This window comes from Nannobrachium achirus (genome assembly GCF_963921795.1).
Source record: "Nannobrachium achirus genome assembly, chromosome: 4".
Taxonomy (NCBI): domain Eukaryota; kingdom Metazoa; phylum Chordata; class Actinopteri; order Myctophiformes; family Myctophidae; genus Nannobrachium; species Nannobrachium achirus.
Genome location: NC_137813.1, coordinates 23,893,095 through 23,917,143, shown reverse-complemented (window position 1 = coordinate 23,917,143; position 24,049 = coordinate 23,893,095). Strand labels below are relative to the sequence as shown.

General features: G+C 44.7%; 1 protein-coding gene across 1 annotated transcript in view; it reads right to left on the bottom strand.

Annotated features, from left to right (window-relative positions):
• Positions 1-24,049, bottom strand: part of LOC308284493 (E3 ubiquitin-protein ligase SMURF2) — an 85,575-nt gene that overhangs the window by 13,298 nt on the left and 48,228 nt on the right. The window contains exons 9-15 of the mRNA XM_080725113.1: positions 23,104-23,188; positions 21,971-22,129; positions 21,365-21,412; positions 3,661-3,862; positions 1,653-1,756; positions 1,278-1,392; positions 78-256 (exon numbers count right to left, since the gene is read on the bottom strand). Coding sequence (XP_080581239.1) covers positions 78-256; positions 1,278-1,392; positions 1,653-1,756; positions 3,661-3,862; positions 21,365-21,412; positions 21,971-22,129; positions 23,104-23,188 — 892 coding nt within the window. The remainder of the gene's footprint in view (positions 1-77; positions 257-1,277; positions 1,393-1,652; positions 1,757-3,660; positions 3,863-21,364; positions 21,413-21,970; positions 22,130-23,103; positions 23,189-24,049) is intronic.

The following is a 24,049-nucleotide window of genomic DNA, read 5'->3' as shown; positions in this document are numbered from 1 at the left end:
ATCTTAAGGTATTTTCAGCAAACGTTCCCCCCAGAATTGGGTTGCTAGAGTTCAAGATTAATTAATTTTCTACGTACAGTATCCAGACAAGGCTGTTGTGCAGGTCTGGGTCAACAGACTCCATGTCGTCCAGGGTGATGGGTTTGCCCAGCAGCTGCTTGTAGAAGGGCAGGGTGAAGCCTCCGTCAATGTAGTGTCCGTGGAACACCGCCATGCCCATGATACGCCCCACAAAGTGGAAATAAGACAAGTGTTCCTACCGGAGAGACGACAAACGTTTGGTTAGTTTCTGGAAGAACACTGCACATGTTATTTTTCTTTTCTCTTTTAAAGACATACATCTGAAACCAATTCCATCCTTTAGGGAACTCGTGCATTCATGTTTTCTGAACAAATTCCACGCATCCGATTGCTCAAGACTGGGATTGGGTCGAGACATTTGGCCCTCAGCTAGAATGTCTACCTGTCTGTCCGTCTCAAGTCTCCGCTTACTACTCAAGTAGAGGACATCAGAATCTCAACCATTTGTCTTTTGACAGATTGAGAAATCCTAAAGGATAAAAAGTCAGTGTATAATCTATCATGAGAGTCTCCACGGAACAGTTAAATCCATTGCTTCACTCCAGAAGAGTATCTTTGCTGGCCTGAGAACGGTGGTTGAGAACAGAGGGGGGACGCCAGGCCAAACAACCAGGGAAGAAGATAACAGCCGATGAACCAACCCAATCTTTGCGTGATCCCTCTCGACAGTGACGGCATTCTGGGAGGGTGTGTGTATGTGTGCGTGCGTGCCTTAGTTTAGGCATTTAGCAGACGCTCTTAATCCAGAGCGACTTACAATAAGCAAGGCAATGCATCATTACAATAAGCAAGGTAATACATCAATACAATAAGCAAGGTACAATACATCAATATCAAATGCATAAAATATCAATCTAGACAAATATAACGTAGGTAGACCGAGCGCCTAATCAGTAAGGTCTCAGATCAAGTGGTTAACAAACATTTCTCCATATTAAAGATGTTAATTTAAAATCCATAAATCACAAGTGTGTAGGTCTCAGACAATGATTAATGGAGGATGATTTTTATTCATCTCTCATAATGGATCAGACATGGTTTATCATCACAGACCAGACACACTAACAGTGTACTTGTCCTGTCCTTCAAGACTACCGGGGAAGCCCATGGGCAAAAACAAAAAAAAAAAAACTACGGCAGCGGTCTGCTGCGTGGGTCTTCTGTGTTGCTGTCAGTCAGTTCTGTCTCAGACTCACCGGATTGACAGCGGAGTCAGGGTTTATCTGCAGGGTATAGATGTCATCACGGGAGTACTGGAACAGGCCGTAGTACGGATTTAGCATCTCGTGGGACAGAAGATACAACCACTCCCTGCATGGGAGCGGACAGGAGATAAAGAACATTTATGGTGAGAAAAGATAATTCAGACAGACATCAATTATATGTCCACTGCATTGTAATCCTCTGTCATCATGGATAATGTATGAAGAGACTTTGGCAAAACAAATGCATTCTCTTTGAAGGAAACACACATTCAGCAGGCTGTGAGCGTGAAGTCTGCCACAAGGGGGCAGACCGCAATGTAACTTTTACATAGGCCTAACAGTGAGTGTCTTATACAGATTTCTTACCTGGCCACTCCACCATAGTCGAGCCCCTCTTCTCCTCTGAACTTCACCATCAGTCTCTTCCACAGGTCCTTCGGCCTCATCTTCATCACTTGACGATACGACTCCTGCATCAGAAACATGCACGTATTACAGACACGGCACAGAGAACCAAGCGGACAGTTGGTGACAGTAACGCTTAGCTCTCCAAAAACGACTCAAGAGGGACCATCTGGTATATACAGTCTCTATGGCCGCCGGCCAGGGAGAAACACAGAGAGAGGGGCAGGCATCTATCTGCTGGCTAACGTGCGTGTGAGCGATGGCGGTTCTGGGGAGGAGGCCAAGGAACATACATTCCTGTGACCCGTCATGTAGAACTGAGCGTCCCAGAAGATGAGGATGTGTGCCAAAGTAACCCTGTGGCAAAGGCCCTTCATCAAACTCAATTATCAGGGCTTAAAGGGCCGATAAGAGGTCCCCAAAATCACGTGACACATTTGGGCCTGGCGGCCCCATGAGAGAAGTGAGCAGAGCCAGCATTGCACCCTCCCACTGTTACAGTCCGATGCCTTGCATGGTGGCTCATGAGAAACATGGCAGGAATGTACAAAGCCGTCAGCTGGGCTGACTTTCCTGCCTCATCTGTCCCGAACAGGCAACCCCTTTTACTAAACGATTATCCTTAGTGGATTGCAAATAAAAAACTGCAGGGTGCGAACAGTCTAAACCGCTCTGTACCATGACAACACTTTTCACTATGTTGTATTTTGATAAAGGCGAACCATTCAACCCCTCTCGTGTGTCTGTCTGCTGGGATCTGACCGCCTCCGTCAAGTGTTAGGCCCACGTGCAGACAGCTTCCAGTGTCAGGGGGAGGCTCATTTAAAGTGGATTAGGGGCAGTTATAATAAACACAACCCATAAGACTATAATAACATGGCCTCTTTGACAGCAGCGATCCACCCGTGCCCTCCAGATACGCTGAGAGAGAGGTGCCGCGGAAGAAATAAGAGTGCCTTATCGCAGCGGAAAAGTACACAAGAAGACAGCTTTGACAGCACGCCGGCTAACACTTGCCCTATTCAGTCATAATTTAATGCCGTGGTCGGTCTGGTGAAGCTATGAAGTTATGTCTAGCCCCTTGCCATGGCCCTACCTCTGGTTCGGGCCCCCGCCCCACCGCTTCGCGTTGAGATCAGCCAACAAAAATGTCTTCCCTTAGATTAACAGACACGGCTGTTTCCAGCACATTCCATCACATATTTTACGAGGGGTCATGTAGTCTGTTTGCAGGTGTTGTTGCGGCGATGAAGGCCCGGCACCTCCTAGACTCCGAGAACTCCCCCGCAGAGAAAATGCACTTGAGAAAATCCGCATTTCAAACAAGGGGTCTGCTTTCGATTTTGAACAGACTACCATCACACATCATAGATAATGGTGTGTGTGTGTGCGTGTGTGTGTGTGTGTGTGTGTGTGTGTGTGTGTGTGTGTGTGTGAGTGTGTGTAATAGCTAGCAGCTAATCTGCCACAGGCAATGACCTTTATGGGAGTATCCAAGTGGATGGGAAAACGTACTCTTGAACCGCGAGAGAGGACAGAATGTTTGAGGAACATAGGTATCGTGCCGTTCACCTCACTCTGCACTTTGAATTGTGGTAAATATGCAGTCCATTCCTTATTCTTTGCTGGCAATATGTGGGCAAGTCTAAGATTAAAAAGATTTTAAGTGACTGACCAGTGTCAGTGTGTCTGCATGCATGAGGTTCAGGTTGAAATTCAAAGACCCATTTCTCACACACACGCACGCACGCACGCACGCACGCACGCACACACACTTGAGCAACCTTGCATGCATTTTACCCATATACCTCAACCCCTGCTCCACTCACCCAGCGGTGCACAGCCTCCACCACTCAGTTGACATGGGTGTGATTTTTTTCTAAACCTCCTCCAGGTTACATGCCAAAATGGTACATGTAGCCTGTCACTCACCCCCTTCTTTTCTTCCCTCCCTCCCTCCCTCCCTCACCTCAAAGATCTCCTCGCGGGACACCTCGATACGGCAATGGCCGGCCTGGGGCTGCTGTTGGGATAACTCCTGGCGGAGGATCTTGAGCTTCTGTACCAGGTCTCTCTTGTACTTGGGCACCGTGAGGCACTCTGCCTCCTCGGGAAGCTGACTGGGAGACACCAGAACCTGCTGGGCCTGGTCCTTCGACTGGTTCTGACGGCTGTGGAGAAGGGAAAAGGGGGGGATTTAGAAGTGGGAGAAATAATCACAATTATGTTGACATAATCGTCATAATCGTTTACATGTTGAAAAATGTTCATATTTTCAAACATTTTCAAAAATAGTGGAAATAGCAGATCTACAAGCTCACAACGCGTCGCGATGTGACGCGTTGTGAGCTTGTAGATCGGCTTTCCACTATCAATGTTCTTTTTCAAGTATAAAGTTGTCAAATATTTAAGTAATTTATTTTTATATTTAGGTTATGTGTCATATCTGCCATGTGCAACTTCAAAGCCTACCAGCCAAACTGATGCCAATGTAATTGTCAATGACAGAAACACAATTAAATCGTTAATCGCAATTATTTGAGTGACAATTAATAGTCATGTAAAATGTCATAATCGTGACAGTCCTAGATTTAGAAGTGGAAGAAATGGATGAGGAAGAGAAATGGACACGGAAGAAGAGAGAGTCAGGCAGAAGAGAAAGAGAAACAAATGAATAAAAGACGTGTAACAACAAAGACAAACAGCCAACTCGTAACGAAATAATAAGCAAGCAAGCACGCTGGGTGAAACAACACACCACAAGCCAACAAACTGAAAGTGAGGCCTGTGGCTCTGTCTGCGCTCTCTGCTGACTGTGGAGAATGCCGGGTAAACACACTGAGGTCATCTGGGAAACATATCAAATCAAACAGCTGCCTTGGCCTCAAGAGAGACACACACAGGTGGAGGTGGGAGTCTCGCCGGAGGAAACACACACACACACACACACATTCGCGCACGCACACGCACACGCACACAGGCTAATGCAACGTATTCACAAACACTCAAATGTTAAATACACAAGTATACATATTAAATTCACACACACAAAGACACATGCGCACACAGCAGGGGGGAGCAAGTAGACGAGGGGCTGGTGTGACAGGTCCATGGAGCCACGCTGTCCTGCAGTCAAACCCTCTTCTATGCCCCGACAGACTCTGCAAACAAATGCATACTGTAGTCCCCCCCCCCCCCCCTTAACACACACACTAACACGTCCCCTTCTAGCCACAGGGACCAACCTGGGGGCCAGCTTCACAGGTAGGTGAGAGTGCCATGCCAGCCCTGCTCACCCCTGGCTGGGCACAGGGCCCACAGACAGCTCAGCTAAAGCAGGCCTCCCAGTCCCAACGGAGGTGTGTGTGTGTGTGTGTGTGTGTGTGTGTGTGTGTGTGTGTGTGTGTGTGTGTGTGTGTGTGTGTGTGTGTGTGTGTGTGTGTGTGCGCGTGCGTGCGTGCGCACGTGTGACTGGGCCTGGGGCAGAGACAAGAAAGGTTCTGCAAATAGATTCTGTGTTGCCCTTGCCTCATCATGTACTGTATACTTGAGGCAACCTAAGGGTCACTGAGGCTGTTGTTCAGAATGAGATGTTTGGGTTTGAGAAGGGAGGCTTCACCTGTTACAGAAAGGCAGAGCAAAGCCGCTCCACTGGATAAGTTGGCCGAATGCCACATAACTAACATTGTGGTTCGAGCCCTGCTCGTGAACTCGCATCTGGTAAAATCGTGAAATGTAAAAATAAAACTAAAGGAAAGGAAAACAAAAAGAAACCAGTTTGTTTACGATGAAGAAGCGTGAGTGATCTTCAGGAGAGCTTGTGATTTATTGTCTGTGCCCCTGTCAATCCTACAAGGACCACCTCTGTGATGGGCAGACAGAGAAGCCTCAGTTAACCGCAGCTATCAAAGAGGCAGTGGATATTATCTGAGGTTTGCATTTTGGCCACGAGTTCCACTCTGGCCCAGACCCCTGGACGAAGAACTGAACTTCTGAACCGAGGGGATGGGAGAGTGGGGGGGGCGAGGACTGGATGGAAGAGGCTGGCACTGTACGGTGGGGAACGGGGCGTGCAACACACACACAAGAATCAAAAGGCCCTTTATGAAGCTAGCACCATTTGCACATTGGCCTTTTGCACTTCATTGGCGTATTGCATGCACACACGGATCTGAGCTGGGCTATAAACACCAAACCACTCGATGGTGGGAGCACGCAAATGCACACGCACACGCACACACACACACACAGTGCATCTGTGTGCACGGCTCTTTAGGGATGGTACGATACGCAATATTATCGTTTATTGTGATAAAAACACGATAATTGTATCGTGGAGATTTAATTTATCGTGATATCGTCCTCCGTCATGCACTGGGATCAATTCACCTTTTATTTGCCAAACTGCATATCCGGTACCACTTAAAACTCTATAATTGTTAAAAGGTACTTATAATATACGTACTTGATACAGTCTTTTTTTCACTCTCTATCAAATGTCTCTGCCAAAAAATAGCCGATCTCCAAGCTCCGAGCTTGTAGATCTGCTATTTTTTGGAAAATGTTCCGCCCCAGGATAATGGGTTTTGATTATCGCGATAATATCGTAAATCGCTTTTTGTCAAAAATTTCTTTTGTCACAATAATCGTGATATGAAATTTTCATCCTACTGCTCCCTACTGCTCATATGTTAAAAATAAAAAAGCGAATAAAAAAGCGACCTGTTTCAAGAAACTCTGAACTCTGGACTGTCAAGAAACAATGAAATGCTTATTCACGGCTCCCTCACACCAACTCACCCCAACAATAACAGAGACAGCAACGCAGATAGCAGTCACACAGCTCACAAATCAATACAACAACAATAGCACAAGAACAAGAACACCGCCACCCGAGTTCAAGTCCAACAATAAAGTTAATTTAGATAGGACACATGGAAGGAATGATTGCAGATTAGAATAAGGTATTATACCATCAAGTTAGAGTATAAACAGCAAGTCTCCTTCAATACATCCAAGGCATAGTGTAGTATTGTAGAGAGGAAAAGAAAGTTAAAAGCCCATTATTTTTACACGGCAAGTAAAAAAAGAAAAAAAGACCTACACATTGCGACCTGCTCTGGTCTTCATCAGCGTCAGGGTAAATAAAGTTATTTCTTGTTGAGCATACATTTGAGCATGAGCATAAGCTAAGTGATTCGCCAGCGTGATGGTCCGGGCACCCTCGGTTGCAATGCCAGCCTGACATCACAAACTAGGGATGGGACAATATGCGATATTATCGTTTATCGTGATAAAAAATACGGTAACATGTCATTAGGTCGAACACCCTTTGGATCGACCACCAAACTCTAACCCAAACCCTAATCCTAACCTCAGTAAAACTATGCCTAACCCTAAACCTAACCTCAGTAACCGTGACGTGGGTGATTATCTAACTTGCCGAAGCTCGCGGGTGATTATCTAACCTGCCGACGCTGTTCAACCCAACGGGAGTTCGACCTATGGGGCAGTCCACAAAAAACACTCACGATAATTGTATCGTGGAGATGTAAATTATCATGATATCGTCCTCCGTCATGCACTGGGATCAATTCACCTTTTATTTGCCGAGCTGCATATCCGGTACCACTTAAACCCTCTATAATTTCACTCTCTATCAAATGTCTTTTCCAAAAAATAGCAATAGCTAGCAAGCGTTGCGACGCGTTGTGAGCTTGTAGATCAGCTATTTTTTTGGATAATGGATTTTGATTATCGCGATATGACATTTTTATATCGTCCCATCCCCTGACGACCTTTGCTGCGTGTCACTCCCCATCTCTCTCTCCATTTCCTGTCTGTTTACTGTCCTATCAATAAAGGCAAAAAACAAAAAAACTAAACAAAACCATGAGGCTGGATTGTCAAGCTGTGTCTGAAGCGGGCCAATTAACTCCCCCGTTCTATAGCATCCACAACAAAAGTGGCAGCTCTTCCACAGTAGCTGCCCACTCTCGTCAGATTAATCCACTTCCTCCTATTAAAGGACACAGGGCCCCCACAGGACACTCAGTCAGGCCCTCCAATCACTTTATTTCCTGCAGACTAGACTCAGAGGGAGGGAAAGCTATGTAGATGGGGGTGAGGAGGCAGGAAGGACTGCCTCCCGACAGCACCCAAACACGGCTCGGAGGGCGGGAGGGAAGGAAGGAGAAGGGAGAGGTGAGGCAGGGAGATTAACTCTCCGTGCACTTTCACCCATAAATCAAACATTCCTGCACTGTCCTCTCTCTGTCTCGCTCGCCCACATACACGTGCGCATGCGTGTGTGCACACGCAAACGCACGCACGCACATTCTCTCTTCTCTTTCCAAGTGGTTCCCCTGGTGAGCAGTGTTGTGGTCTTAATATGTGTTGAAAACAGCCATTTGCAGAGATACACATATTATAATAATACAATGATCACTTTTGACAAACACTGTATACTACAACTGTATACAACTTCTGGATATTAAATCAGTTTACTAACCCATGGAATACTATTTCATGTACACTATAATCAATGAATCTGCCTCTGTCTCCAATGTGTCATCTGTTTTGGTAGGAAGTGCATAGCAATTGCGTGCTTAGGATGCTTTGCTATAGGTTGATGTGACACACAGGCTAATAACACTGGGATATGGCCATTGTCAATAAAGTGCTACCAAACCATCCTCGCTAATAAAATTCAACATTGCTTAAATGCAAGAAAACAGCCATCCTCTTTGGAAATGAAACGGCAACTTCCCGTGCGAGAGTACGGACGGTCAGCCAGCTCTTAAAAACAGACAAGGATTCAGTTACCTATTGTACAGTGACCATGACCAGCTGCACTGGTGGGGGGGGGGGATTCATCAGAAGATATTGCAACACCACACGGGGAGTCTAACCAAAACCGTGCTCTGGCTGGCCGATCCAATGTCTTTAGCGAATAAAGAGGGGCCAATAAACCATGAGATTGACGGACATATATATATATATCAAACATTTTTGTGGGATGACGGCCGTGTGAGGGGTGAAAACTTCTGAAATCCCTGCCCTTGATAAAAGGCAGATGTCTTGACGGAAAGCCATGGCGACTGATCTCTTTTCCAGAGGTTTTTGTCGCGAGCGGGAACGTCGCACCGGAGCTGGTCCCAGTTCCAGTCATGGTCCAGCGGCTTCGTACTGGAGCCGCTCACTGGTCAGCTAGGAGTTTCGAGTTTCAACATTTCATTCAGAGAATGGAAAATGGCCTTTCAAATACAAGGGGAGAGACTTAAATTTAGGCCTAGAATTATTGAATGCTTTAACTCATACAGGGCCAGATTTCCAAAATATGAATATGAATGTGCGCTTATAACGCCAGGAAATAGCTATTTTGTATCCCCCCAGACCACCTTAACCAGACCACCTTAACGAATGCACGTTCACCATACCATACCACCAGATGACCACTAGAGACCACCATACACCATACACTGACATGGTCCCATGTTAAGCCTGTTTAAATCCACATAACAGGATGAGACGCTGACTTGGTCCTCATTGACTTAACATGGACGGGCCGCCGGTCACCATTTCAGCTCAATACTGTTCAATTCGTGCTTGATCGTCTCAAACCACCATTGGTATGGGCATCGGGACGTATATAGATGCCACACAGAAAGTTTCAGAATCAAAATCCGACCTAGTGAAGCTACGTGAGGGTCGGATGGTTGCATTGAGGCTAACGCTAGCAGAGGCCTGTTGTCAACAGGAAGCCCTGGTTTAAAGGTGACGTCATAATCGTATCCTTTTTTTTCACGGTTTACGTGTGGACATTAGCTGAGGTAAGCTAACCATTTCGCTCCGTCTATAAACACATATTAAAAGCTTAAACAATGCTTTTATATAAAAGTCGCTCCGAGTCGCTCGGCACCAAACGCCATAGTGAACTAGTCGCTCGTAAAGTCGCCCGGCGCTAACTGAGTTAACCAGTGGAAAAATTGCAGATATACAAGCTCACAGCGCGGCACCGAGTGCAGCGCTGCGAGCTTGTAGATCTGCTATTTTTGAAAAAGTCGTGAAAATGTGCGCATATCTTTGAATATATGTATTTTTAAAGCGAACGTTTGTAACTCAAATTTTGCTTCTGGGTGGTCCCTGGAACTAAATATTTTGAGATGCGGGTCCGTGGCCAAATAAATATAATTTTGGGGGTCCTTCACATGAAAAGGTTTGAGAACCACTGACACAGTAGTACTCTCAAGAACAGACTAACTGAGCTCCAGTTAAGTGAAAAGGACCTTTTCTTTGACAATGGCCAGCCAGATTGCTGACATAGAAATAGGTTTTTCCAAAAAAAACCTTAGAAGGATTCAAAAGACACTTAGAGAATCGTTGTCAAAATTTAAATTTTCACGATTTTTCAAAAATAGTCTACAATAATCTACAAGCTCGCAGCGCGGCACCGATAGTTAAAGCATAAAATAATGATACACAATAATGTGTACCCGTTCTAAATGGGCTAAAACCTGGTCACTAGCATTCAGGACTGGAGAAAGTTAGTTTGCTCAACTTGAGCAAATTAATCTGAGCCCTTGACCAACCAGTGGAATTAGCAGTAGTACACAATTAAACCCCTATCAAATACTCTGTGAGGTGGGTTAGATTAAAAGGAGAGAAGGAGTCCCGCACACTGCCTTCACTTATAACTTTATTCAGCAACGTTTCGGTCTCTTCAGACCTTCATCAGGCATAAAAGAAGCAGCTCGCATAAAGCCAGCTATATAACATGTCTAGGGAGGGTGGGGGCCAAGCTGAATAAAGTTATAAGTGAAGACAGTGTGCGGGACTCCTCTCCTCTCAGTATCTATTACACTGTTCCAACGCACCTGTCCTAGTAGGTATGCAAGAGTACCTCTCTTCTAGGGTTAGATTAAAACACACAACTCTACAGATCTCTTCCATCCATGTCAAAGTCAGGGGTTTCTCACTTCAGCGCACACACGCAAGGAATGTACTGTATGTGGTGGGATTGTACACCACTCTAATGGCTATAGACTTGCTTTAGCTGCTGAGACGCCTTCCTTTCTCTGACTCTGATATGATCATTCCTCTGAAATAAAGTAATCAATAACCAAAACCCCACTCCCTTCCTGGCTTTGATGTGTAATAATTATCCAACCTGTGTATTTATAGAACAGGAAAAACGCTACGTGCGAGATTTTCGCACATCTGGACGTTATTGGGCTTAAAACGAAAAAGAAAAATTCCTGCATTACAAAAACGTACGTGGCGTGCCAGGCTGGGTTTTTATAAGATTTTCAGAGGACCACAGATGAGAAGGGGGGAAAAAAATGAGTACAAAGTACTCAAACACGTTCTTTGATCTGTCAGGAAAAAAAAAAAAAAAAGAGAAACCCGATCTCTCTCTCCATCCGTCCGTCCGTCGAAGCACTCCCCGCACGCGGAGGAGGATTGAGGTCAGGCGGTGAAGGAGGCCCATGGTAGCACCCACAACGCTGCTCCCACCTTCCACACAGGCCCAGGACCAGTGTTGTTTTCGTCTACCAAAACTATGACAATTCCTTTTCGCAGACTACCTTTTTTCACAGACTAAAACTAAATAAAAACTAAATAAAAGTGGTCAAGAAATACAAATTAGGAGGGACTACAAGTTACGGAGGGACTAGTGCAGAAGAGATCCAGTACAACTACAGGACATGTCATTTTATGTTTGGTTGAGCTCGGGGTGTTGCGCTCTGGAAATAGCAGAAATACAAGCTCAGAGGGAGATAGCAGATCAACAAGCTCGCGTCACACTGTGCCGCGTTGTGAACTTGTAGATCTGCTATTTTCAGCATGCAATCAAGTATAAACCGTATTTAATCGACTAAAGCAAGACTAAAACTAAAACATTTCAGATGAGGAAAACATTATTAAAACTAAATTACATTTAATTCCAAAGACGATGACTAAAACCACATCAAAATTCCCTGTCAAAATCAACACTCTGTGGCCACCGCCACGACTGTATTTGAACAGCTGCATGAGGTGAAAACGTTTCAAAGCATGCACACACACACACACACACACACACACACACACACACACACACACACACACACACACACACACACACACACACACACACACACACACACACACAGGCACGCACGCAAAAAAAAAGAAGAAAAAACAGGCAGCTGCCACAAAGTGCAAAGGCAAGCCCGACACACTTGTGGGAGTACACGCACGCGCAGTCGTGCGCACACACACACACGCGCAGTCGTGCGCGCACGCACACACACACACACACACACACACACACACACACACACACACACACACACACACACACACACACACACACACACACACACACACACACACACACACACACACACACACACACACACACACACACACACACACACACACACACACACACACACACACGTGTACAGTACATGCACATATGAACACCCATAAACTAGGGATCGTTTATCGCGATAAAAAACACTCACGATAATCGTATTGTGGAGATTTAATATATCGTGATATCGTCCTCCGTTATGCACTGGGATCAATTCACCTTTTATTTGCCGAGCTGCATATCCGGTACCACTTAAACCATCTATAATTGGTAAAAGGTACTTATTATATACGTACTTGATACGTACTTGATCTTTTTTTCAAATGTCTTTGCCAAAATCTTTTGGCAAATGTTCCGCCCCGGGATAATGAATTTTGATTATCGCGATAATATAGTAAACGGCGATTTCTTTTGGCACAATAATCGTGATATGAAATGTTTTTTTTTTTTTGTTATCAATTATTTTTATTTTCCATAACATAAAATTAGAGACATACATATGAATAGAACAAGAAAAAGTAAAACATTAATCAAAAGAAAAATGCAATTAACAGACAAACACAAACAATAGCAAAACAAGAAAAGGAAAAGAAAACCCACCCACCCCCTTTCCCCGGACCAACACGGAATGTACAATAGTGCATGCCTGTGCTAGGCTGTTACCACTATATAGTGATTTCTTGAATCATAGCCTTAAGCTTATCTGCAATGTCCGACCACATATTAATGTTTTCTTCTTTTGCTCCGTGTAACCTTGCTATCGACTGCTCTAAATATACTATATCTAGAAAGGTTAAGGCCCACTGGCGAAACGTTAACGTATGAGGAGGTTTCCACCGCGTAGCTACCATCTTCTTCGCCGCCGTTAATCCAGCAAAGAAGATGCGCTTGCGTATATTGTTTAGTTGCAACTGTGAGACGTCATTTAATAAAAATAAAGAAGGAGAAGATATGATATTAATACTAAAAATAGTTGAAAGTTTTGAGGCAACCATATTCCAGAATGACGACACATTTGGGCATTCCCAAACCATGTGAAGGAAGGTACCAATACTATTTGAGGCGCAGAGAGTGCAGTTGGGATTATTCAAAATCCTCATAGCACATAGTCTGCGGGGAGTTAAATAAGTCCGATGAACAAAATTTAAATGAATTTGTTGATGGTCTGGATTTCTAGAAGATAGCCTAATGTTAGACCACACTGTGTCCCAACAAAAGTCAGGGTCCAAATTTGGTACATCATTCCTCCAAACAGTATCAACAGATAGGGGCCCATAACTACAGTCTAATAAAAAACCATAGAGGGTGGAAACCAAACCTCTTGTTCTGTTACCATCACAGATAAACTCATGGAAGGGGTGCAATCTAAGGGGAGCTTGCCATGGGACCCCATAGGTCCTCATGGACAATCTCAGTTGGAAGTAGAAAAAAAGGGTATTTCCAGGCAGATTGAAGATGTCACACAAATCTCGAAAAGGTCGTAAACCATTTCTATCAAATAAGTCCCCTAATGTACGAATCCCCTTAGCCCTCCACCTTGGAAAGCGAATGGGGCGATCCTCGATTAGAAGTCTTTGATTATTGAACACTGGGGAAAATAAGTTCCATTTACAATCAATCTTACACATCTTTTCAGCTGCTCTCCATACTGCCACTAAATGAGAAATGATAGGTCCAAAGCGAACTTTGCATTGATGTGTAGTTATGTTTGAATAGATAAGATCTCTCAATTCAACAGGCTGCACTAAACTCTCCTCAAGCTCTCTCCAAGAAACCTTATTTGCTGGGTTAAACCAATTTAAAAGGGGGCGGAGCGTGAAGGCCCAATAATAAAATTTAAAGTTGGGCAATGAAAGGCCGCCATCATCTCTAGCACGCTGTAATAGAGAAAGTTTAAGACGAGGGCGTTTCCCTTTCCACACAAACTTAGATATCGAAGAGTGAAGCTTATTCCAGTATTGCGGCGGTGGTGGCAAAGGGAGCATAGAGCTTACAAAGTTAACCCTAGGAAGAACATTCATCTTTATGATTGAAACTCGAGCTTGGAGAGAGTTGGGCAAAGATGACCATCTATCTAAATCAAGACAAATCTTATTTAGAGTGTCACCATAGTTGTTCTTAACAATAGCCTGAAGAGAGGGGAAAATATCTATGCCAAGATATTTGAATTGGCTTACTACTGGGATTATGGGCGGCAGGATAGCAGATCTCATCTGATCATTTAGAGGTAGAAGGGCTGACTTCGTCCAATTAATTTTGTAGCCGGAAATGGAACTGAACTGATCAAAGATTTGAAGGACATGAGTAATTGACTGTGGTGCATTCTCAATGAACAGTAGAATATCGTCAGCATATAGGGAAATGCGATGCTGTGTGTTGTTAATCGAAACAGGAGTAATATCTGCAGACTGACGCACTGTCTGAGCCAAGGGTTCGAGTGAAAGTGCGAAAAGGAGAGGACTAAGGGGACAACCCTGCCTCGAAGATCTGCCAATCGTGAATAGCGGCGAACAGATCTTACCGGTTAGGACCATCGCTGACGGATTAGAATAAAGTACTTTAACAAAATGTATGAATGAAGCACCAAATCCCATTTTATCTAGTACAGCCCACAGGTAAGACCATTCCAGACGATCAAATGCCTTCAACGCATCGAGCGACAACACTGCGGCGGGGGTCCTCAGCTCCTTAGCCCTATCGATGATATGCAATAGTCGTCTAGCATTATCAGAGGCTAGTCTAGTTCCTATGAAACCTGTCTGATCACAGTGTACTAAGGTGGTCATAAAACCCTGCAAGCGACGCGCAAGCACCTTAGCAAAAACTTTTAGATCAGAATTCAAAAGTGAAAGCGGTCTATAGCTTGCGCAATCTGTGGGATCCTTGTTCTTCTTCAACAATAATGATATAATAGCTACATTCACATCCCTGGAGAAAGAGCCACTTTCAATTGCATATCGAAACATGTCTAGCATCAGCTGACCTAGATCTTCCCAAAAGATGGCATAAAGTTCAGGGGGTATCCCATCCAAACCAGGCGACTTGCCCCTACGCATTGCGAGCACAGCTTCCTGTAATTCCGCCAGATGGAGCGGTCTATCTAAGGCTTCCGCATCCGCCTCGCTAAGGGTTGGTAACTGTATGTTGGATAAAAAATTATTGCATACTGCATCATCGTGAATGACCTCGGAGGTGTAGAGCTCATCATAAAAAGCACGAAACGTGGCATTGACCTCTTTGGGTTCTGTAACCATGGCTCCCGTTGTTGATTTGACACTAACAATATCAGCAAAATGCTCATTGGATCTAAGACGTAAAGCCAGTAAGTGACTGGGTCTTGCACTATTAAAATAGTAGTTTTGCCTTGTGCGTTTCATTTGAAATTCTGAGCGGCGCTTGAGAATGGAGTTAATTTCTTTCTTAACTAGCTCCCTCTGAGTTGCTGTACTAACATCAAAGTTATTTTGGAGAGAATTATCCAAAGTAGAAAACCGAGATTCCAATTCCACCAGTTTGGCTGACCTTAATTTTCTCTGAGTGGACGCATAGAGGGTTGTATTACTCCTGATAAAGCCTTTAATTGCATCCCAAAGAATTCTGGGATCCTCAACTGAGCCTGTATTGATATTTATAAATTCACGCAAACCAGTTTGAAACTGAGCTACAAATGCCGCATCGCGCAGCAGTGTGGTGTTAAACCGCCATCTAGGAGCTCTATCTATAACCTGTTTCAGTGAAGCAACACACAGCACCGCCTTGTGATCCGAGAGTGACATTGGGAGCAACTCTACCTTGGCAATTTTATGAAACAAGCTAACAGGGGCAAAAACGTAATCGATCCTAGAGAATGAAGCATGCCTACCCGACAGAAAAGAAAAATCTCTAACCGTTGGGTTCATTAAACGCCAGATGTCGAGTAAGCCAGTTGAGTTTGCCCAAGCACGTAGTTCTGCAGACGCTAGTGCTTGTTCTCTGCTTTCTACCCCAGTGGATCTATCTAGGTTATGTTGCCATGTTGCATTGAAGTCAGCACCAACAATGATTTTGAAATCCGTCAGTTCCAATAAGGTTTTAGTTAGTAATTTGTAAAACTCTTTGTCTAAAACATTTGGAGCATACACAGAGACTAGTGCTAGCATTTTACCCTCCAAGCGGATTTTAGCAACAGCTATCCTCCCGTCACTGTCAGACCAATCACCCAAAGAATCCAACCTAAGGTTACGTCTAGCCAATATGGCTACTCCCTTGGTTTTGGAAGAAGCAGCTGAAAAGGCTAAAACACGATAATGTTTATTAGCCAATCGGTTGGAATGCTCTTTTAAAAGATGAGACTCCTGTATAAATGCAAAGTCAATTGATTTAGATCGCAAAACCCCCAAAATGCTGGTTCGCTTATGCGGTATATTCGCTCCCCTTACATTGAAACTTAGAAATTTATATTCTGTCATAATTGTGGTTCAAACCATACGCACAGCAAGCACAGTAGAACATTTTAGAATTTCCTAGTTGGTCCCTCACAACAAACCTTCCCAACAGAAAAACAAAACAACCCCAAAAGGAACAGAAAGGAAAAAGCAACATCAAACGAACATAAAAAAACACATAACATTGAAGCTTGAGGGGGAAAACCCCATTAGCATCAGAGTGCACAAAAACAGTTCCCCACCCCATCAACCTATTAGTCAACCTTCATTTCACTCTGTCAGAGAGTGCAAACAAGTAACTGCCCAAAAGTAACCATACATTGCCCTCTGGTGGTTATGTAAATATATAACAGATCACCAAAGTAAAAACAACAACAACAAAAAAGTGCCTTCTTGTGGCTGAATAGCTCTCAAACATTCCATCAGCTCAAATTATGATCAATCTCCCCACTTCATATCACTTAAATAAATGAGAATGGTATGTTAACATTTCTAGTAAAGAAGGGGGAGAGAAAAAAGAAAAGAATAAAGGGAAAAAAAAAAAAAAAATTGAGGGGACTATAACAACTGTAATAATAATAATCAGTCCAGCATTAGGCCCACTTAGAATGTGATAAAGCCCTATAAGCCACGCTAATGCAAATAACCAAACACTTGTGACAGATAAGTGGAAATAAGGCTGTCACCACGACAAGGCACTAATATAATATTAATAATAAAAATAAATAAAAAAGGAAATCAGTGTATATGATATAAAAATATATGCACTTACATATGTAGTTAGAAATAGAAATTAAAAGCACATCCGGGGGGCCATATGCAGCAAAGCACACACAGTGTTAATGCATACTGCGCCACATACAGCCCCCCCATGCATCCATGCATACAAACCACAATTACTAATTAGAAGGGGGAAAAAAAGGAAAGAAAAGAAAAGTCTGTATACATAAGTATTTACATAAAACACAGTTATGTATGATCAGGAAACCATATACAACACAGCACACATAATGCATACTGCGCCATATACAGCTCCCTGTACATGCCCAAAAGGCCAGTGCAAACTTAGATAAATGTCAATCATATTAGTTAAGTCTGTTTCCGTCTTAAACAGTAAACTACCATACTTCAAACAGTGAACCTACCCAATCACGACTACAAAATAAATATCCCAATACAGAGCTCCCCTCTCCCCCCATCAAGAAATTAACATTTTAACAAGTAAATTAACATTTTAACAAGTAAAGTAGGTAAATAACTACCCCCCCCCCCCCCCCCCAGACAGCGGATCCACAAGCACGTAGAGCCAACGCGCCACGAGATCGTACATCCGCCAGCTATTGAGATTAGAAAAAAAAGGAAAAAAAAGAACGAGTCAATGAGCCAGGAGAGAGAGAGAGAGAGAGAGAGAGAGAGAGAGAGAGAGAGAGAGAGGAGAAGCAGAGATAGGTAGAGAGACACAGAGAAAGGGCGGGAGAGCGAGTGGTCTCTGGAACCGCGGAGCCTTCACAATTTAGACCATATTATTTATATCTGTTTCACCTTAAACAGTAGGCTACATTACTCAATACAAAGGCCAAAGCCCAGTCTCGCCCTCCTACCCGAAAAAGTAGCGTTTTAGGCGGCATAAACGAACCATAAACTAACAACCAACATAGCCGCCATTACCTAACAGAAAGAGAGAGAGAGAGAGAGAGAGAGAGAGAGAGAGAGAAAGACACACACACACACACACACACACACACACACACACACAGCGAGAGAGAGAGCCAGAGAGAGAGAGAGAGAGAGAGAGAGAGAGAGAGAGAGAGAGAGGGAAAGCCGAGATAGATAGAGAGACATAGAGGGAAGACGATAGAGAGAGCAGGCTCCGTCCAAACCGCGACACGGAACACGTTAGACAAAGCCTAACAGAGAGAGATAAAACCCTCTAGACCTATATAGTAAGCAGCACAACGCTCAATAAGAGCAAAGAAAAGGAATACAATAATAACAAGAATAATGTCCATTATATTCAAACAAAAAAGACAGTGAATTATGCTTATAGCTTTAGCAGCCCTAAATCCTCTCTCCTTGCGGTAACCTAAATTAAAACGAGTAACACCCATCTGCTTACAGATCTTGTTAAAAAATAAAACAAATAAAATAGGTATTATGAAACGAAACACTTGAAAACACAACGTCAAGTCAGATGATGAGTCCAAAACAATAAGTAGGCTTACATTAACAACTCACCCTTTGGGGAGGAGGAGGAGGAGAGAGTGAGGAAAGAAAGACGCTGCGTAAAAGTCATCTCCAAAGTCCCAGCCAGCTTACCAACAGTCCATTAAAGGCAAAAGGATATCACATCGGCAGAATGTGTTTGAAAGCACGCGATCACGAAAGCAAAAGTGTCCCTGGTAAAAGTTAGTTCTCTGTAACTGTCGTCTCATCATCCTGCGTAGCTAGAGTCTCGTCCGCAGCACCTGGAGTCTTGAACTTATCCTTGCAAAAGGCCAGAGCTTCCTTGGGTGAGTTGAAAGTAGAAGTCGCCTCATCCACGGTTATCCAGAATTTGCTCGGGTGCCTTATTCCGTATTTAACCCCTTCCGCGGTGATGGAACGTAGGAATTCCTTTACTGGCCCGAAAGCTGCCCTTCTCTTTGATGTTTCAGCAGACCAGTCGGGGAAAATATACACCTTTTTGCCATTGTATGTCAGTTGGCCTGCTTTCCTGGAGAGCTGGAGTATGCGTTCCTTTACCCGGAAAAAATGGATCCTTGCCAGGAAAGCCCTTGGCTTATCAGAACGTGGATTGCCGGTCCGATGAGCACGATCCACCTCCGGGGGGGAGTCGGGAAACTCGTCGGGGAATGTTTTCTGCAAAAAAGACTGGATAAAGGCCACTGGGTCAGCCTTTTCTAGCCCAGGAGAGATCCCAATCACTCTTATGTTGTTCCTACGACTCCGGTCTTCTGCTATGACGAGCTTCTCCTCCAGATTAGCACATCTTCTCTCCAATTCAGTGATACACATCTGCAAACTGTCCATGGAGGAACCAAAGTTCTCAATGGCCTCCCCCTGTTCAGCCACGGTCGTGTTCAGCGTGGCGACTGCAGGACGCAGCTCCTTTCCGAAGTCATCAATCTTCTTCAGTAATTTCTTCTCCAAGCCAAGCATCATGGGTTGAATAAAACCATCCATAAACTCTTTCAGTGATTCCTTGAGGACCTCGCGCAGCATGCTCTTTGTAACCGGAGCGTCAGCGTCGCCCTGCATTGCGCCGGCCATGTTGTCGGCGTTTGCGGTCGGAGACCTGGTACTCCTCGACCTCGTGTTAATCGTATTCGGCATGAAACACGAAACAACTGCAAAAACAGACGCTCACCAGTGTTTTGGGCGTTTAAAGTCTCAAAAGAACTATAAAGGCAGTAAAAAATGGGCTTAAAAAATGTGAAAACTATGCACCTCCACAGAGCTCAACAAACGCGTCCTACTCGGTCGCCATCTTGTCGGAACTCCCGTGATATGAAATGTTTATATCGTCCCATCCCTACCGTAAACACACAGGAACAAACACAGCTCATTCATTTACTGAACATATCCTGGCTGCAGACGCGGCAGCCTTGGTTTCCAGGCCGCTATGTGATGTGCAGCCAAAGCCTGCTTTGAGACGGATTGTGTGCTAAAACTCCTTCACCATCAAAACCTCTGCAGGCAGGGCTGTGGAATCTAAACGCCAATGTGTGTGCATATGCGTAGGGCTGTCACGATATGACATTTTACATGACGATTAATTGTCACTCAAATAATTGCGATTAACGATTTAATTGTGTTTTTGTCGTTGATAATTTCATTTCTGTTCAGCTTTTAGGGTTTGAAGTTGCACATGGCAGATATGACACATAACCTAAATATACAAAGAAATGACTGACATATTTGACAACTTTCTACTTAAAAAATAACAATGGTAGTGGAAATAAGATCTGCTATTTCCACTATTTCTGAAAATGTTTATCAATGTATGAACATTTTTCAACATTCACGATTATGACGATTATGAACAAATATGTGCGATTATGTCAAATAATTACGATTAGACGATTATGTAATAATTGTGACAGCCCTACATATGAGGAGGGAAAACTGTGGCCGAGTGAACTAGTAAGACGCCTAAGGGCGACAAGCGACCTCACCCTTTCACGCCATGCCTTGGCCATCTGGCCAAGTGGCCAGTGATGTATATCGGACCAGTTACCCGTATATGGAGACCCCTGGTACCCACATAGGGAGATCCATGTACTGTATATGGAGATATGCTGTGAGACTCCAAACATGCATACTCAGTTATTTGTTATGTGAAAGTCCTATGACGTCTATGACATCTGACATCATACATACCATCCCTTTCATGCCCATACATGGAGATCCCGGTCTGTAGAACCAGCCAGCCAGATATGGGCTGACTTGGTCATCTGTCTTGGGCATATATGGATTCTGTTAGTGTGCTATGTGGCCTCCATATATGGGCATCCCCATATGAAGTCCTGTTAGATATGGGCTTAATATTGATGACATCAGGGATCTCCATATATGGGCATAAAAGGATTATATTAGTTTGGTTCCCCTGACATCACAGTGATTACAGAGCGTGATGTCAGAGCGGCAAACCCATAGACCGCAAAGAGGGAGACATGATGTGCCGTTTCTCATACTAAACTGTGGATTTTAGAGTGTATATTGGGGTCGCAGAGAGATACAGATATCAACCATGGCCTGATGCATATCAAACTGGGGGTCCTTGAAATGAAAAATAAGTTGAGAATCACTGCTGTAAAACATTCCCTGGAGGTCTGTTTATGTCTGTGTGTGCGTGCATGCGTCCGTACGTACGTGTGATTGTTCCTTACCTGACATTCTGGCTTTCTACACCACCACGAGAACCGTTGGGGCTGGGACTGCAGGTACAAAAAAAGAAAGAAAGAAAACAAAACAATTACTAATTGTACAGTGTGAATTCATGACAGTATTTCAGTGTCATGAAGTGTGGGTCATGACCGGAAGTATAAGGTTGCGGGTACAAGCGGCCGAAATGAGTTTTCTCAGACAGGTGGCTGGTATCTCCCTTAGAGATAGGGTGAGAAGTTCAGTCACCCGAGAGAGACTTGAAGAACCGCTGCTCCTACACTTGAAAGGAGTCAGTTTAGGTGGTTCGGGCAACTAGTACGGATGCCTCCTGAGCGCCTTCCTAGGAAGGTTCTCGATGCACGTCCCACTGGGAGGAGACCTTGTGGCAGAAAGACCAGATGGAGGGATTATAACTCCAAAATGGCCTGGGAACGCCTCGGTATACTCCCAGAGGGAGTGCAGGAAGTTGCTCAAGATAAGGAACTCTGGAAGTCTTAGTTGGAACTGTTACCCCCGCGACCCAATTCCGGATAAGCGGTTGAAGATGGATGGATGGACTGATTAGTAGTTAAAGAGAAAACAAGAAGGAAACCAATAGACGGACTCACTTGAGGACTAGATGCAGGTTGGCGGAGAGGCGCGGGTCCGTGAACTGCGTGGTTCGGTTGTTGTGATCCACAAAATAGACCCGGCCAGTGGCCGTATTTCTGATTTCCCAACCAGGGGGCAGCGGACCAAGCTCCTCACAGTTCACGTTGCTGAGATCTCTGAAAGACGCAACACACACACACACACACACACACAGGTAAGATACAGTAAAATGGCACTCAAAACAGATATATTTATAATAAACTTCTATTCAGAGCAGTGACTCAGGGCCGAGAGAGGAGACTCAAGTGGAGAGTGAGGATTTTCTGACACGCCTGAGAAATCACTTTTATGCTATTTTTCCCTTCTTTCCTCCCGTCAAGAGTTATTTACTGCTGCCATGCAGCCCTTTTTTCCGGCAGTGGTCCACAGAGCCGAAAGGTTCAGAACACTGCAGTGGAGTAGCTCCGCTATGCTGGCGCTCACTTATCGGCTCCTGCCGGTTCAGAGCCAAAGCAGAGCAGAGGAGCCTCCAGAGTATTCAGAACTTTGGCGGCTCAGTCTCATCTGGAGCCGTCTGCCCAGTGAGGTGTGGCCTGACCAATGTGGCTAGTATTCATGGCAATAAAAATACCATCCATCACGCTGCATACTGACACAGAGCGAGGGTGAACTGGCCCAGGTATTATGATATCGCTCATGTTTTATTGATCTAGTTTGCAGCACTGCTGTGTCTGTGTGCATGTGTGGAAGTGAACGTGCATGTACATTATGTCCTTCTGGGAGTTTGGTAGTCAATAGCGCTCACAGGCCTGAGTGAGCAGGGCCCTCGAGTCCCCAGTATGACAGAGCGGAACGCCTGTTCTTTTGTGCATCCTGTGGTGAGACCAGAGTCTAGAGGTCTCTTAAGCTCAGAGGGACATCTACTGTAGCAAGAAAAAGAACCCATAGCGTTCCACAACGCCAGTACTTAGCCTTCTGCTTTCCTGGGGGTTTAATAAAGCACTGACTGGTTCTTAACGTTTTTAAGCTTTCATTTGGTTCTGTTCAAACATTTGGTTGGGGACGCTCTGGAACCCTCGCAAGGATATGGGGAAATAATGCATGCAGTGTTGGGGGTTGCAGCCATACACAGGGGTTATGGCAGACATACCTAGGTACTCTGGGGTCGTGCCATGTACTAACGCCCGTCTGGGTGTGGAGAAAGTACACCTGTCCTTGCTGCGTAGTCCTCTGCTCTGTAGGGGGGTGAAGAGAAAAGGATATTAAAACCTGAGGAAGGATTCAGGTACACTGTTACACAGCAGAGCGATTTTGGGGCGGCGTAAATCTCCTCCGCACCCCCACGTGGAGCACACAAGACGTTCTGTCAACAATGTCGGAAAATGGAATGAGGTTTGATTTATACTTTATACTGTGTGTCGGGCCAGAGCTTGTGTGTCATCTGCGTGCGTAAGACAGAGAGAGATAGAGATCACACATGGGTGGAGATAAAAGCAGACCACTATGTCATTGGCGGGCCCAGACTCGGATGGATTGGTGGGTTTGGAGGAAAGAGGGATGAGGGATGAAGGTGGATGGGAGGACTGAGAAGGAGAGATGGGGGGAGCTCATTCATCATCGGGGTTGACAGGGATATTTCCACAGAGCAGCCTGCCAGGGAGCTCTCTTCTCTCTGGCATCCCTGTGGACATTACTGCCCGGTTTGGTTTTAGTTTGTGTGTACATAACTAGAGGTTCGCGGGCCTTCGGCCCGCTCACATCTAGTTAAAAAAAAAAAAAAAAGAAGTAAAAAAAAAAACTACTATTGTGACTATTGTGGCGGAACTATTGTGCCGCAGCGCACGTTTCCGGTCGGAGATATTTGACCGCCGGACGCACTTCCGGTTAGGAACTCCGTGTGCCACGTGATCAGTCCTAGCCAATTGGACTGCTTTGGGTCGTCTGCCGAATGCACCGTTCTGTCGAATGCACCGTTCTGTCAGTTTCAAATTGTATATAGAGATGGAGTCCAACCGATGAACCGATGACCAGATTATTGGGTCTAATGCCATTCCTGACTGTGAAGAGCCTAAACCAGTGGTTCTCAAATTCTTTGG